The following is a 15,464-nucleotide window of genomic DNA, read 5'->3' on the forward strand; positions in this document are numbered from 1 at the left end:
AACTTCTTGGAGACCTTGGTCCACACCTGCACCTGCACCAGAGCCACCAAAAAATATTCTTATTTCCAACATCTTTATTGAATTTACATTCTTGTAGCAACAGGTTAAAGTAAACAAAAACCCCATCCTCATTTACCCAGTTATTTTCTAAAAGGCACAAACAAAATCCCGCAGTGCCAAAAAGCGGTTGGTCTAAATAGTCTCTTAGAAGAATATTCTGGGCATTTATGAGAATAAATATTTACATAAACCCAGTGCTGCAATGGTATATAACTCCCATTTAAGTCCTCTCCACCCTGAGAGACAGCTTTAGTTAACACATAGGCATAATCAAAGCATATCGGTGTGGTGAAGACAGACTATAAATTATCACCCTGATGAAGCTTTGCTTTCTCTTACCTCTGGCCCTGGACAGGACCCAGGACCCCTCTGGTGCCATGATGCTAAGCAACAAAGCCATAAAATGGCCTATCTGAAGTCTTATCATGCTGACCCAGATTTCTGACCCTCCCCCTTTTCTCTGGTGCTATAAACCCACAGATGGGAATGCAGGAGCCTCTTATCAGCCTGGTTATACTTCAGGAAACTGTGACCATAAATTCCTTCAGACTTAAAAACTTACCAGGACAAGGAACGTTTCATATCGCATCATCTCAACATTTCTGAGGTTTACACATCTACATGTTTCTGGTCCCACAGCTTCCACAAAACAATAACTTGCTATTGTAACCTACTATAGTGTCCAGTGGTAATCTTAATATAATCTCCAAACTGCGATGTTTGCTTCTATCATTTGATAATTGAGCATTGTTTTATTATTTTCTTCATTACTTGCTCATTATTATGTTGCAGTATTTCCCATAATCAGTTGTCTTGTATGATGCTTACGTTAAATATCTTACGTTAAATCTTATATATTAAAGTTAGCTTGTAACTTCAAGAAAATAGGGTGAAAAAAATTTGCCTATCCAATTGCTTCACCCATCCTAGGGTTTGATACTTTTGACACCTGAGAAAGTTTGACCTCTTATTCAGTGTGAAGTGTGAAGCAAAGATAGGACACTCAGGAAGGGGGGGGGGGGTCTGAGAGTGACCACCTCCTTTCACTTCTTCAGGGGTGAGAAATCGACTCAAACTTTCTTTTTTTAAAAACTAAGTTAATAGTCTCTAACCAAATAGTTAGAGCAGACTTGAATTCCATGTTAGCCTATTTTATTCTTCATATTTCCTTAGGTTTGTTGGTTCTGCTTAATTTATTTTTAGTTCGTGTTTGTCGGACACAACATTACAACTTGTTTCAAGCAAACTTGCCTGGCTGTGTTGATTGTGGCTGATGTTCCATCATATGGCCAGTGATAAACCATTCCAGAATTGCATGACCACTGATACTGAAAACTCCTACTTCTAAAAGCCTACCTGAAAAGGTCTAGGACCCTGTCACTGAGCCAGCTCCGACAATCCAGTCCCATGGATCAAGAAGCCTAGTGGTCTCATCATCATCAGCCTACATCGCTCATGCGGGGTCGAGCAAGCAATACAACTGAAACGGACTCCCTTTCAGGACCATCCAGAAGGTTTCAATGGAAAACCTTTTCATGTATATGCATGAATATATGCAAAGGTATGTATGAATATATGCAAATAAATGTGCACCATATATATCTATATATTCATATATCCATTTATGGCTTATACAATACAGTCCCATTTAGAATGCTTTTAAATGCATTTAAAATTCTTTTAAGTTTTTGAAGGAATATAATAGCAAACGACCAGGAATACAGAAAAATTGGCTACAGAATTATTTGGTTTATTTTGGACTTCATTATGTAAAATTACTTTGTTCAAACAGAAGGACTGAGGCGAAGTTGAATTAATAATAATAATAATAATAATAATATATACAAGGTAGCTTAAAGGTTCCCACCCTTCACCCCAAAGTCATTGTACAGATTATCTAATGTTCGATCAACGTGTGCCAGAAGCTGGATTCACATTCTATGAGTTCAGAAACTGTCAGCACATCTGTGAGCAGATCTGTGAAACTGTATGCTTGATCTACTGGATCGCAAGGCCTGCCTCTGCTTCCTCTCCAAACAGCAGCATTTTCAACACTTGTGGTCTTTGAGGAAAGACCACTCCATAATGTCACTTCAGGACTGAGACCTCGACAGGGAGTTACCCTTTAGTGAGAAGATGGAGAGTCATCAAACTTGCAGATTGTATTAAAAACCAGACTGTATCAAAAAACTACTTAGGGGGGCTGACCACCGCTCACACCACCCAACCTAACACATTATATGAGCAGTGTCAGCAGGAATTATCCACCCCCGCCCCCTCAAAAAACCCTACACCTGTTAAAAATAAATAACTCAAATCTCAATTGTTTAATCTTTACACTATTAGTATTTCAGTCATTGTATATCTTTTAAATAAGACCCCCCCCCCCCACACACACACACACACATTGTGTCTACATGTCTACATGTGTTTATGTGGATTGTTAGTCTGAAGTTCATTTTTTAGTACAGATTTATTTTATTAAAATAAACATTGGGGGTCATATTCAAAGTTTATTCAAACAACTGATTATTCACATTCACATGATAAAGCTTTCAAATATGATTTATTTCAGTTAGAATATAACTTTATATGGGATGTACCAAAAATAAGCAGAAATACAGGCCTGTCGAGACTTTTGAACGTAAATCGTTTCCTTGATCTAACAGACGTTTTGCAGAAAACGCGAATATTTGTGTCGGTTTTGTTTTTTGTTTTATGACTGAGCTTGTTCATTGGATATAGGCTAGTACAAATGAACGCCAAGGCTGAGGCTTTTTCCTGAGAATCACAACAGTCCAATAACAAGTGTTGATATGAAGTGTTCAGGAAAATCTAGAAAAATAAGACACTTAAGTTACCAAAAATTGCGACGCGACCTTTTTATAAGAGTAAAGAGGGAACTTAGACTTCCTGGTCTTGCCACTGAACATGAGCTAATGACGTTTTCCAACGCCGTTAAACTGCTGTTGGGTTTTGAGCAATGGGGAAGTACGGCTCCTCGAAAACTGCCGCAACTACTGTTATAAAGAGAGAAGCGCACTCCGTGCTCTATGTGTGTGTGTTTGAGAGAGAGGGAGAGATACATTATCAAGTCATAACAGAAAGTTTATGGATTTTGCTTTATACATCTTCAATGACTTGTTAGTTTCTACGGTGAAATTAACTTGCTTCGCTATAACTTCTGAAACCAAGTAAGTCAAGTGTTCCATCCGCACATATTTGCTATGTGTATTTAAGACTTTATCTTAAATCCATTAGCTAACGCTATACCATACTATGCTACGCCGTATGTATGTATATGTGCGTATGTCTCTTTGTAATTTGCAATGTATATGTGTATTTGTAATGTATATGTATGTTTATATTAATTATGATTATCGTCATGTTTGTCTGTTCATTTTAAATGTGCACTGATAAACCTATGTCAGGTACCCTACAGTAGATTATATTTTTATCATATATTCACAGTTCGAAACATGGGTTTATATTGTGTGACTCCAGCATTGGTCTTCCTGATCATTATTTATCTGGAGAATTGTGAGGGATTTCCTTTAAATCTGTTGCTGTTGTTTTGTTTTGTTTTTGGTTTTTGTTGTTTTTTTTGTGTAGCAAAACAAACAAACAAAAAAGACAAAAAAGGACGAGTTACTCAAAAATGGAAAGACAATGCCTTTTGTAACAAGGATGACTTTAAAATCAAGTTGAAGGATAAATCTGCCCTGTACCTATTTCTTAGAACAACTAACTGTTTATAGTAGACAATGCATTTAAATAGTCAGATAGTGTGTGCACAATAGCTAAGCAATTGCCACAGTTACAGGCCCAATTTTAAAGAACCCCTTCCTAAGTGATGGAACCCAGGTGGATCTGGTGGAACAGAAAAATTATCATTTTTTATGCTTCTTCACTCTACTCCTCTTTAAGTTTGACCAATACTTGTTTTTTGTTGTTGTCTGCTTTCACTTCTAACTCACTATCAGTGAAACAAAGGCAGTATATCTTTTCTTGCCTGCGTACACAAACTATTGAGGGAGCTTCCACCCTTTATTGGAGTAACGTGTCAGTGTCGATATGTTCAAAACATAGTTCTCCCTCAATCTAAAGGTTTTGCCCTCCCCATTTTGCTCATGTGCGCTTGTCTGTCAGGGTCGGCCACATGTCCTCTGGACACATAATTGTTGGAATTGGGCAGAAGTTGTTTTGAATATGATTGACAGAAATAAGATTTCTTTAGAAAATGACACCAGCCTCACATGTGAGAGATGTTTATAGAGGATAATTAGATGCAGTATCTGATGCCAGTTCATTTCAGCAAATGCTAATATTCAGACAGTTAGAAGGACCCAAGCTCTTTCCTTACTGAGCATGGAAACACCATTCTGTAGCAGAAGGTGTGTGGATCTTGGTTATATGTCCAGTGACAGGTCAGTTTCTACTGCAATGTTATTTTCCGTGGTTATAACTATGAAGTCAAGGAGTAAGTAAGTCACTGTTCCAATCGCATACAGTATGCGGATTTCTGAGGAAGCCGAGGCTGAAATAGTTAATAACCTCAAACAGTCTCATTCATTTCACTGTGATCTGATGTTACATGTATTCAAAATTAGATTATGTTTTGAAAATTGTGTGATTAATGGCTTAGATAGATTAAGCATATTATTATAGCAATTAATACATCAGTTAAATTGAGCAGTTAAAGTATTATAGAGGCCATATTACACATGGCCAATGAGAGATAAAGTCAGCAGATTTGCCTTTTGAATAGCACTGCAGTATTGAACAGGATCCCAAAGAATGACTTAATGGCACACACATTTAATTAATTAATTACATTTTAATTGATTTACAGGAACAAGCATGTTTTGAGGGAGATGACCACTGGTTTGCTCCCGTCCCTGCCTTGGCCTGTGTTTTGAAAACGCATGCATGTCCTGATCTTCACTGCACATTGTGTCTGTCCTCCTTCCACATGGACTTGGACGCATGGGGATCTTCACCTTCACTGTCCCAAATGTCTGTTCCCTATCACGGTAGCATGCACCAGAGCAACACTGGCCCAGAGGAGGAGCCTACAAATGAGGGCTCTGAGTTCCAGGCACAGCTGGATCAGTTCCGGAAGCTGGGATTCTCTAGTGCCCAAGTCCGGGCTGTACTTATGAAACTAGGGTGCCAAAAAGACACAAACAGGATACTGGGGGAGCTGATACAGGCAGGGGTTGAGACAGAGGAGAAAGAAGAGCCCCATGTTTCAACGGCACTACTGTCTCGTGAAAACGGCACTGACAAGGGTCATGGCAGTCTTGCACCCTGTAAAAGCACCTTGCCCTCACCCACAGACCGTGAGGAAGTTGCCAGCAATAGCAATGACCTCAGACCAATCGTGATCGACGGCAGCAATGTAGCCATGAGGTGAGTGTGCCTCCTATCCCATGAACCTCTGGGGCTGATTCTCTCACTACACTTGAAGCTTCCAGTACTCAATGATCTAAATATCTTTTTTGTGCCAATTTTAAATCAGCAAAAAGGAATATAAAAAGGGAACAATAGATACAAATGTCTCTCTCTCACACACACACACACACACACACACACACACACACAATATATATATATATATATATATGCGCAGATCTACATCTATCTATATAGATGTGTTTTTTTTAAAGCTATCTATTATGAAATACAATTACTTTATTTAAATTCAATAATGTAGTAACTAATAATGTAGTAATGAGCTAAATTTACTTTATAGTAAAACATTTTTTAATTACCATTTAGTTCATAATAGGGATTTTTGGAAGAAAACTTTTTCGAATGGCTCTTTACGCAGATTCCCATTTTTATATGTTATCATTTTATATTTATTTTATGGTGCCTATTTTTATAATGGTTTCCTTACTTGTCAGTCAAGACTAATGGGATTTCTGCATGAACTGGATAGTCATTTGCAGGTTACCAGTAGTCTGGCAGTAGCTTGCAGTAGTTACGTTTGACTGAGTTTTTCAGAATAACTTCCTTTTATTTTGGTATTTGGTAAATGACTTCAACATGATTTCAGCAACTGATTATAGATAGTAACAATGTGTAAGCCACTTCTGCCTCTCAAAAGGTTTTCATTGGTTCCTTTAAAACCAATAGCCGCATTATACTAACCCTAACCATGTCCCATTACGGGTCAAAGGCATGTAAAAAAAAATTTTTTAATGTAAAAAACAAAACGTGTATTTAGACTGTATTGTATATACTGTGTAAGTTACGTGGGTTATATTACCTCAAGCCCCAGTGGATGGCTACTGCAATACTGTTGCTTTAGTTAGAACCAGATTCTGAATAACATCCTCACTATGATTTTTACTTTTGTGAAATTCATACGGTGCATTCATTTTTAACTCCTGAGGCCTTATTTTGCTCATGAACTTGTTCTGATGAATGTTGTTCCTGTTTCCTGATGCTGGTTTTCCATGGTTGTGCATGGCTGTCATAACCTTTTGAAACAGTTCCTCTTGAGACTTTTGAAAATTTTCAAAACCTGTTGAGCATTCAACGTTGCGTTTGAATACTAAAGAAACCATCACATACTGAGGCATTATTTTTTAAAACCTCTGCTTAGTCAGTAAAAAAATGAATGATGACTATTAACTTTACAGTATATTAAAGACCATTTAAAAAAAAAAAAAAAAAAAAAAAAATCCCATCTAACTGGGATCCTGATATCAGGTTGCTACCTTTGTGCCATAGTTAATCTGGATTCTGCTGGTTGGCTAGTTTTAACTGGGGCAGTTGAAAATGGTTCCAGAAGCCCCTCTGGCAGCTGCTCACGTGCCTTGGCAGACTCCGCCGCAAACCATCTCCCCAGTATGCAAATTCCGCTTCTATGCAAATCAGGCCCTTGGGCCCTCCCCGAGGACACTTGATGGGCTGTCAGAGATAGAGAGCGTAGCTAGAGCCGGCCTGATTACATAGTGTGTCCGCCGTCTCAGTGCGGTTGGGTTCCTGCTACTGTACTGTGGTTCTCTTACAGTTTAGCAGAGTTACAGTTAATCTCTGGCATATCTCGATGTAATAATATAGCCTGTGGCTAATGGCAGCTGGTGAAAAAATATTCTAGATGGGGTTGTTTGTAGATTAGTTTATGTGGCTTCCACACGTTTGTTAGAGCAACTTTAAAATCCCTGTAGGAGTTAAGAATTTTAACTTGTACACTTTGATATGTGAAACTGTTATTAATGTGAAAACTAGGGTTAGGGTAAGCTAGTTAACTGTTAGGTAATGTTAACTTAGTTCACTACCTAGCTAACAACGTTTTGAGTGGAAAATATAGTGGTATATCTTGCGAATTGAGCTTGCTAGCGTTCACTAACTGTTAGCTGGCTAACGTTAGCTAAATTAGCTGTGTTTCAGTGGATTAAAACCACTGAAACACAGCTATCTTAGCTAACGTTAACAAGGTGCCAGCTAACAGTTAGTGAATGCTAGCAAGCTCAATTCGCCAGAGATGCCACTACATTTAGATTACCCTAATCCTAGTTTTCACTAGCTTGCTAATTCATTAGTACTATAAATGAAAACCTACAACAAAAAACAACTTGACTAGCTAGCTAACCACTCATCTTAGCAAGCTACTCAGCAACGTTCTCTCAAATGGATTTTGGAAGAGAGATGTCTTTGAATTTGTCGCGTAACCACACTCACCATCATCGTCGTCAGTAGCGTAAGTTGTCTCAACCACCACTGACCAACTTTATCACTAAGGTAACATATCTCTACTCCACTTGAGATTTTGCTGTTTGAGATTTCAGATGATGTTTGCATTTTTACTTTCCCCACTTTAGATAGATCTTGCCAGTGAAAGTGTTTAACAGAGAAATTTACCATCATCTTTCTTTGTCTCTGTTTGTCTCTCTCTCTTTCTCTTTCAGTCATGGAAACAAGGAAGTTTTCTCCTGCCTAGGAATTCAGCTAGCAGTGAAGTACTTCTTGGACCGAGGCCACACAGACCTTACTGTTTTTGTGCCATCCTGGAGGCGGGAGCCACCCAGGCCAGATGTACCAATCACAGGTGAGAGGAATGTTTTTCATAATTTACTTCCTGCTTGTCACAGTGGTTGTTGATATTCCATGTAATACTCTCCACTTCTTTCTAAACACTACAATACATCCAGTTAGGTGAACGTCTACTCATAATTCAACAAACAACAAACCCTGCCAATCCTTGCTGTACTAAAGAGACTCACTTATGCACCTTACATTTCATGTTATTCTTGAGCTCATTTTGAAGTGCAGTGCTGTATAGGTTGGGTGGACACCTTAATAATATGTAACTGAAGAACATCACACCCCTAAAAGAAGGAGATATGGGAGATGAAGATAAGACGCTAAAACACATGAGATTAAAACCATAGCCTGTTTAACAGAGCTGACCAATTTGATCTAGACATTTGTAATATAAATGAATGTTTTAGGCCCAGTCATCAAGCATGGCACCTATCTGCAGCATGTAAATCTGGCGTAGTGTAGAAGGCATGAAATTCATCTTTGAAAACAACTGCCATTTCATATCTACACATAGATGGACTGTGGAATCTCTCCATGGGTGGGTAGGAAGGTATATCTTGCCCTCCTTTTTTAGATGCCATTGTATCTTCAAAGGCTGGACATGAAGTCAGTGGGTAAAACGTGTCTGCATGTGTGCTGGTACGGCTTGATCTCCTTAGACCAGCGCATCCTGCGGGAACTGGAGAGGAGAAAGATCCTGGTTTTCACTCCGTCGCGGCGTGTAGCGGGAAAGCGGGTGGTCTGCTACGACGACCGCTTCATTGTCAAGCTGGCATTTGAGTTGGACGGCATCATCGTGTCCAACGACACTTACCGTGATCTGCAGGCGGAGAATCCTGAGTGGAAGCGCTTCATCGAGGAGAGGCTCCTCATGTTCTCCTTTGTCAATGACAAGTAAGGTCTCTGCAAACCTTGCTGGGCTTGGCTTGGTGGGCTTGGCTTGGGAGGTCTAGCCTGAAGCAGTGCAGGCTAGTGTAGGCTATAGAATTGCTTACTAATGTGTCTTAGTCCTGCAGGACAATGACAGAGTCCTTTAACCTCTTTAAGTATAAATTATGATTGATGTTTTTAGAAAGGTTGTTTTATTTAAATTCCACACCTTTTAATTTTACCTCCTATAGTCTGAGAAGGGTTATTCAGCTCACCTTGCTTTGGCACTTTCAAAGGTTCATGCCCCCAGATGACCCACTTGGGAGACACGGACCTACTATCGACAACTTCCTGCGCAAGACTCCACGAGCTCCGAAGAGACTTCCCTGCCCTTACGGTGAGTCAGCATGCCTTCTCCTGCTTCCCAGTCCTTGCACCGAGTCAGCATGTTTTCTCCTGCTTCCCTGTCCTTATGTTGAGTCGGCATGTCTTCTCCTGCTCCTTGGACTGGCAGCTCCTTATGCAAATATTTTAACCCTGTAGAATTATCCAACAAGTGCTTGCAAGCCAAAATGGAAATATGTGTTCAGGAATGTAAAAGTGCATAAAGAATGATAACTTGCTGATTCTTTGCCTTGAGGAACTTGGTGCTGTTTTGTGTGAGTATATTTAGGTCAATTACAGTGGATTATAGATTATTCTCTTTATTTCCTTGCTTGTTTGCATATCAACATTGATCACTTATTTTCTTATTTTGTTTTGATGGCAGGTAAGAAATGCACATATGGGATCAAGTGTAAGTTCAGCCACCCTGAGCGTGCCAGGCAGCCTCAACGCTCTTTGGCAGATGAGCTGAGGGAGAAAGCCAAGTCAGTTGCGTCACCACAAAGAGCACCCTCTTCAGGCTTGGCGTCTGCGCACTCCACATCTCTGGAGGAGGTGTTGGAGCAGAAACTGGTTCTGGACCGGACCGGACCTCTCAAAAGTGGCCACACCAGCGAGAATGTGCCGGTACTGAAGAGTGGGCTGCGATCTGCTCACAGGAAGTCTCTTCAAAAGCGCGAGCGGCTGGGTCACTACTTGCTGGACTCTTCCCATGCTTCCTCCCAGGAGCTCCTGGACTCCACCCACACTTCCTCCCAGGAGCTCCTGGACTCCGGGCTGGGCTCATACGAGTGCCACTGCACGGAGCTTCGCAGTGGCCGCAATGAGCACACATGCAAAGGGGAGCTCTGGAAGCCCAAGCCCCGGGCTGGCCGGAGGTCTGGTAGCCAGTCCTGCAGCTGCTGCTTCTTAGATCAGTCCATGAGCTCCAGCTCAGGCTGCCAGCACCACAGCATTGGCTTGGGTACCTCACAAAACCCAGGTGCAGCCTCCTACTGCCAACCTCGATATCACTCATATAGCGGAACCCCAACTTCTTCCCCGGTGAAGAGACATCAGAGCAGCCTTCCCACTGCTTTCCCTCCACAGCTAGAGAGAGAGCAGGTCCGTGAGAAGCTCATGGCTATTTTTAACGTCAGGCTTGTGGACAAGGCCATGGATATGTTCCCAAACCTGATGGAACCTGTGGAACTGGCTGTGGAGATTGTCAACCTTCAGTCATATGGGGGTGTTTTGTGAGTTTTGCTGGCTATTTTTGGGTTCATGTTGCTTCTATTGTTAGGTGACAATGGAATGAAAGGATCTCTGTTGTAAATGCTAGAGTTGTGTGTCTAAGGGAAGAAACAAGAGTTGGAAATTGCTAATGCTGCATTTTAACCACAGGGCACTGCAGTTATCATATTTTCAGGTGTAATTGTTTTTGTTTTTTTAATTATTTGTTACACATTTGTTACACACAACTTTCCAGACTAAATCAGATATAATCCAAAAAATGGCTGTAATATGAAACGGCTATAATCCTACAAAACGTCTGAAATCCAATAAAATGGCTATAATCCTATAGAACGGTTGTAATCCTATAAAATGGCTGTCTAAATACTCCAGAAAGCTGACTTTTAATATGTCATGGGCACAGATTGATGCCCTTTTCTACAATGGGTTTGTGCTAAGATATGGCCCTACAGCACGTTTTTGTATAAACTAGTAAATGGAGGACAATACACGGTGTGTAAGGAAAAATATTACTTAAAGAAATCTGATTTCACAGATTTAAGACTATTTTGGCATTATCAACAATACATATAAAATCTCAACATCCTGATGCTGTTGTAGAAATAATACTTGACAAATATTTCTAGTAAGAATCCTTTCCCCCCTAAAATATTACATTTAGTTTACTTGTCAACAAGTGAATTATGGTGAACTTTTGAAATAAAATGGAGAATTCCTGCATGTACTTTTACCTGTGGTAGATGTATTATTAGATGCATTACCCAAGAGCTTGTAGAGTTTTACCTAGTCTTCAGGTCTGGCTGCATTGCTTTACCAGCATGTTGGCACAGAATGTCATATTTTACTATGGTATAACTTTTCCTTTATTTATGTTTAAAGTGTTTGCTTTTTTCCTTTTGCATGGCATTTTGACACATTTACAGTGACAGTTGTTACACAGTGCGTGTTAGGTTTAAAAATGCACTGTATCTTGAGAGGGATACTTATCTTTCTCAAGATGGTTAGCTGGTTTAGAGTAGCTTTTGCTAAATGAGCATTGATAATATGTGACTAAGGTGACGGGTGTGGTTTCTGTTGGCACCATGTGCCATTAACAGTAGTCCTTAAAAAAAAAGGTAGATGCGAGTACACCTTGTGGGTTCTGAGTATTTTCCTGCTCAACATGCTGCAGAGAATTAAGTAATCCTTACATAATCACAAAGGTGTGTAACTAACATGACCTTTCTGTTGCATGAATACCAGCAGGCGTTCTGAATTCCACAACACAACTGTAAATCAGGATGGCTGCGAGTGACAGTAGGATAAGAAAGGAAAGCAATATATAGGCCCTATTCAGACCAAGATATTATGCTTGATTCACACATGTAGTTCAACCTTAAAAGCTATTTCTTTTAGATTACATGTGGTCTTTACTATGTTGATCAGAGATTTTCAGATTGCCAGCAAAGAGCAACATCACAAGAATTTTAGGTCAGGTAGTATATAAAAACAATAATGTAAAAACTGCTATTTCATCATATTTGATTATGCACCTACTGTAATATGTGAAACATATGTCAGTATAAACTATTATAAAATATGTAAATTTGCTATGTATGTTTTCTGTTGATTAGATCCCTAAACTTACATCGTTTGACATTTATTGTGTTACATGCCAAAATATTTATATAGCTCTTCAAATATTGAGAGAATGCATCATTATGTACTAGAAATTAGTTAAATCCCCAAAATACTACATGCCCCTCAGTGGGCTGAATACCAGGATATGATTTTTGCATAATTCCATTTTGTTGTGTGAAAACTGTATATTTGAGAAGACGGTGATGTCCTAGTTATGTCACACTGCTACATAAGGTGGTAGCTGGGCAAAGCAGTCTTTTAATTATTCATGTAGATTTGATTGACTTGTTCTTGTTCTGGGTGTTCATAAACATAAGATCATCAGATGTATCCATGTAAAACTCATGAGGGGACTTGTCTTTCATATTTTCTCTCATGTACTGCAACACGTTCTGCAAGATTAAGTGGCTTTAACCCAGATCTCTGTGACTGAGGTTGTGCATCTGTATTGTAACTGCCATCACACTCAATTGATGAACCTACAGTGCTTGTCCAAGAATGTTTCAATGTGCACATCACTAACATTCCGGCCAGTTTTATATCATTCTCTGATGTCTTTGCATTTATAATCCAATGACGTCTTCGTTCAAGTACGTGTATTTGTACTTCTTTCAGCTGTTAACCATTGTTACAAAAATAAATTCTGTAGTTTTAGCTGCCATGCACCAAAGAATTACATTTAAAGCCTCCCTCCCCTGTGGTCTCAGTAGGATAAAATTTTTTATATTTTACATTTACATTTGACATTTTTGGCATTTAGCAGACTCTCTTATCCAGAGCGACTTAAGTGCTTTGTTACCTACTGATAGAGTGTAATCTAGTCAGTACAATAGGTTAGAGTTCAAGATATCACTGAACTAGAATACTGCTAAATACAGGAATCCGTGCTGATATCTAGAAGTTCACACTAAGCATAAGCTCAGTATCAGACAACGATAAGTGCAATATCAAATAATTTGTGCTAGAGGGTTCAGTCACTCAACAGCAGTATAAAATTTCATAGGTCCAGGATCAATGGACATTCCACAAATAGTATTTTAATTTTTTGTGTGTGTTAGGAGCTCTGTTGTCCTGACAGCCATTAAAAGTTTGTTTCACGATCTGGGTGCCAGGACAGAAAATAGTCTTAATATCATCATTTTTATACTGCTCTTTCCAGCCTTACATGCCTCTGCTGCCGGTTCAAACATTGCTATTAAAGATTCAAAATATTGTATTCAAAGTGATGCTGTCTAAGCCCTTTTATGGTATTTGTGGTATTATGTTGAATTGCAGCCATGGTATGTTGGATTAGGGTGGGAACAAATCTCAGCAGCAGGCCAGAGCTACAGGAGAAGGGGTTATGCAGACACGCATGGAGGCTCTTTGTCAACGTATTACCCATCCCAGACTGTCTCACGTCTGTTGGTGGGTTGGTTTGTTTCTGCTGGTCATTGGAGGGAATGCATTTAGAATCACCACCTGCAGCGGTGCACCAGACATGCTGGTCAGAAGGACTTCTCTGCAGCTGCTGTTAGTGTGCATCACTTTTATTTCATACATACACAGACACACGCATATGTGCTCACACACATTAAAAAGAAAGAAAGAAATGCGTATTTCTGAACCAGCTGAACAAAAAACAATCTTTTGCTTGCAGGAATGTGTGGGATGAACTGTGTTGAAGTCAGTGCCGGTGAGAGTAGTTGTCGTGTTGTAGCAAACGAATAATGTTCTCCATGTTTTGTGATTTGTGGAATGGGGATTGATGGCAGACCTTCTTTGTTTCTTTCTTTTTTGACAGGTGATTTAAGGGTCCAAAACTAGTATTAGATTCCGAAGAAATGTTGCTTAATTACAGTAAAACAAAATATAATCTTCCTGTTGTCATACTGCAGGTGTGCCAAGGCGTTACCTAGGAACTGAACTGGGATGTTGAGGGTATTAGATGTAGACGCACTCAAATTAAAGCCCAACATTAAAATTAAAGCCCATCATTTCTACACTTGAACCTCGTAGTTGTTTTTTCACTGCAAATTCAATGTGCTAGAGTATAGAACCTAAACAAACAAAAAACTGTCACTGTCCAAACATGTTTGGACTGTACTGAACATACACATAATACTTGCTGTGTCACCTAGTGTGATATACCGCAAAGCCAAACAGCTTTGAATTTGTAGGGATTCTGATCCCAATTCTTTCATCCTAATTCACACATCCATGTGTGATTCCCTTAGAGACAGCAACATAAACTTGTTAGTCTGTGATGCTGGATGGGAATGTGATGCTTGTCCATTGTCACTCTAAACATGCCTGTGTCGTCTCCTGCCATTTCAAGCTTGAGACTCAAATGAGATTTTTGCCTGAAAAAACGATTTGAAGATACTCCTTGCATGCAAATAAACACTGAGAATCTAGAGGTCAATACAGTCTCCTGACTCTTCACTGCCAAATTTCTAACAAGGTCTTGAAAAGGTTATGAGAAGTGACTGTTCACTGTATGTTTCAGGTGACTTTTCTTCCTTACTTTGTGTAGTCCTGGTACATCAGGAGCATTACATTCTTTAAAACATTTAATCCATAAATATTTATAGGCCCAGCTCTGCATCTACAAACAACTAATAATACATCTTTAAACATCTTTTTTTCAAATGTTCTTTGCAAAGCTTCCTATTTTAGTTCACAAAATATTTATGTTTGGCAAAGGGAACTTAAAATTTTAAGCCTTAAAGAAGTGGGCTACACCATAAACATCACGTAAACAAAACAGCCATACAAATGCCTGATTGTTTATTTCAATTTAATAAGAATTAAAAATGACCAAATCCACTTCCATAGGATTTCTCAGATTAACAAAACATATCTTATGAAAAAGTTTAAAGAATATGTGTGAATAGAAAAGAGAGTCACCATATTGGACAGCTCCCTTTAGACTGGACAGCTCCCTTTAGCTGGCACAACTGTGATGAGGAAAATGTCACCAATGTTCCAACTCTATTTATTTATTTCATTTCAGTCTGGACCAGCAATTCAGTGTTTAATTGGGCTCTTGCCCTAGTCTTTTTAATGTAGCAGTGTATAAAGTAGAAAGGCATTCTCCAAATAGGTAAACTCATGTAGACATATTTATTACTTGGTAAAATGTCTCATTTCAGACATATGATATGTATACTTCAGACACAGAGCTTTATAAGTGCCTGATCTCCCCTTCTCATACAATACAAATGCTAAAAAAAAATAGAATAATTTTATTGCATGAT

The 15,464-nt window shown here is 39.2% G+C and overlaps 1 protein-coding gene across 2 annotated transcripts; it reads left to right on the forward strand.

Moving 5' to 3' along the window:
• Positions 1-3,043: 3,043 nt before the first annotated feature.
• Positions 3,044-12,195, forward strand: zc3h12ab (zinc finger CCCH-type containing 12Ab). 2 transcript variants are annotated; one of them, XM_081712808.1, is made up of 6 exons: positions 3,044-3,254; positions 5,098-5,472; positions 7,983-8,122; positions 8,778-9,012; positions 9,285-9,385; positions 9,758-12,195. In XM_081712808.1, exons 1-6 carry the CDS (start codon positions 3,172-3,174, stop codon positions 10,609-10,611), a joined length of 1,788 nt encoding a protein of 595 aa, XP_081568934.1. In that variant the 5' UTR covers positions 3,044-3,171; the 3' UTR covers positions 10,612-12,195. The 2 variants fall into 2 exon arrangements, with proteins under 2 accessions (XP_081568934.1, XP_026880035.2); XM_027024234.3 differs by having other exon boundaries at positions 3,122-3,254; positions 4,913-5,472.
• The last annotated feature ends 3,269 nt before the right edge of the window (positions 12,196-15,464 follow it).

This window comes from Electrophorus electricus, chromosome 4 (genome assembly GCF_041902795.1).
Source record: "Electrophorus electricus isolate QZ-2024a chromosome 4, ASM4190279v1, whole genome shotgun sequence".
Classification (NCBI taxonomy): Eukaryota; Metazoa; Chordata; class Actinopteri; order Gymnotiformes; family Gymnotidae; genus Electrophorus; species Electrophorus electricus.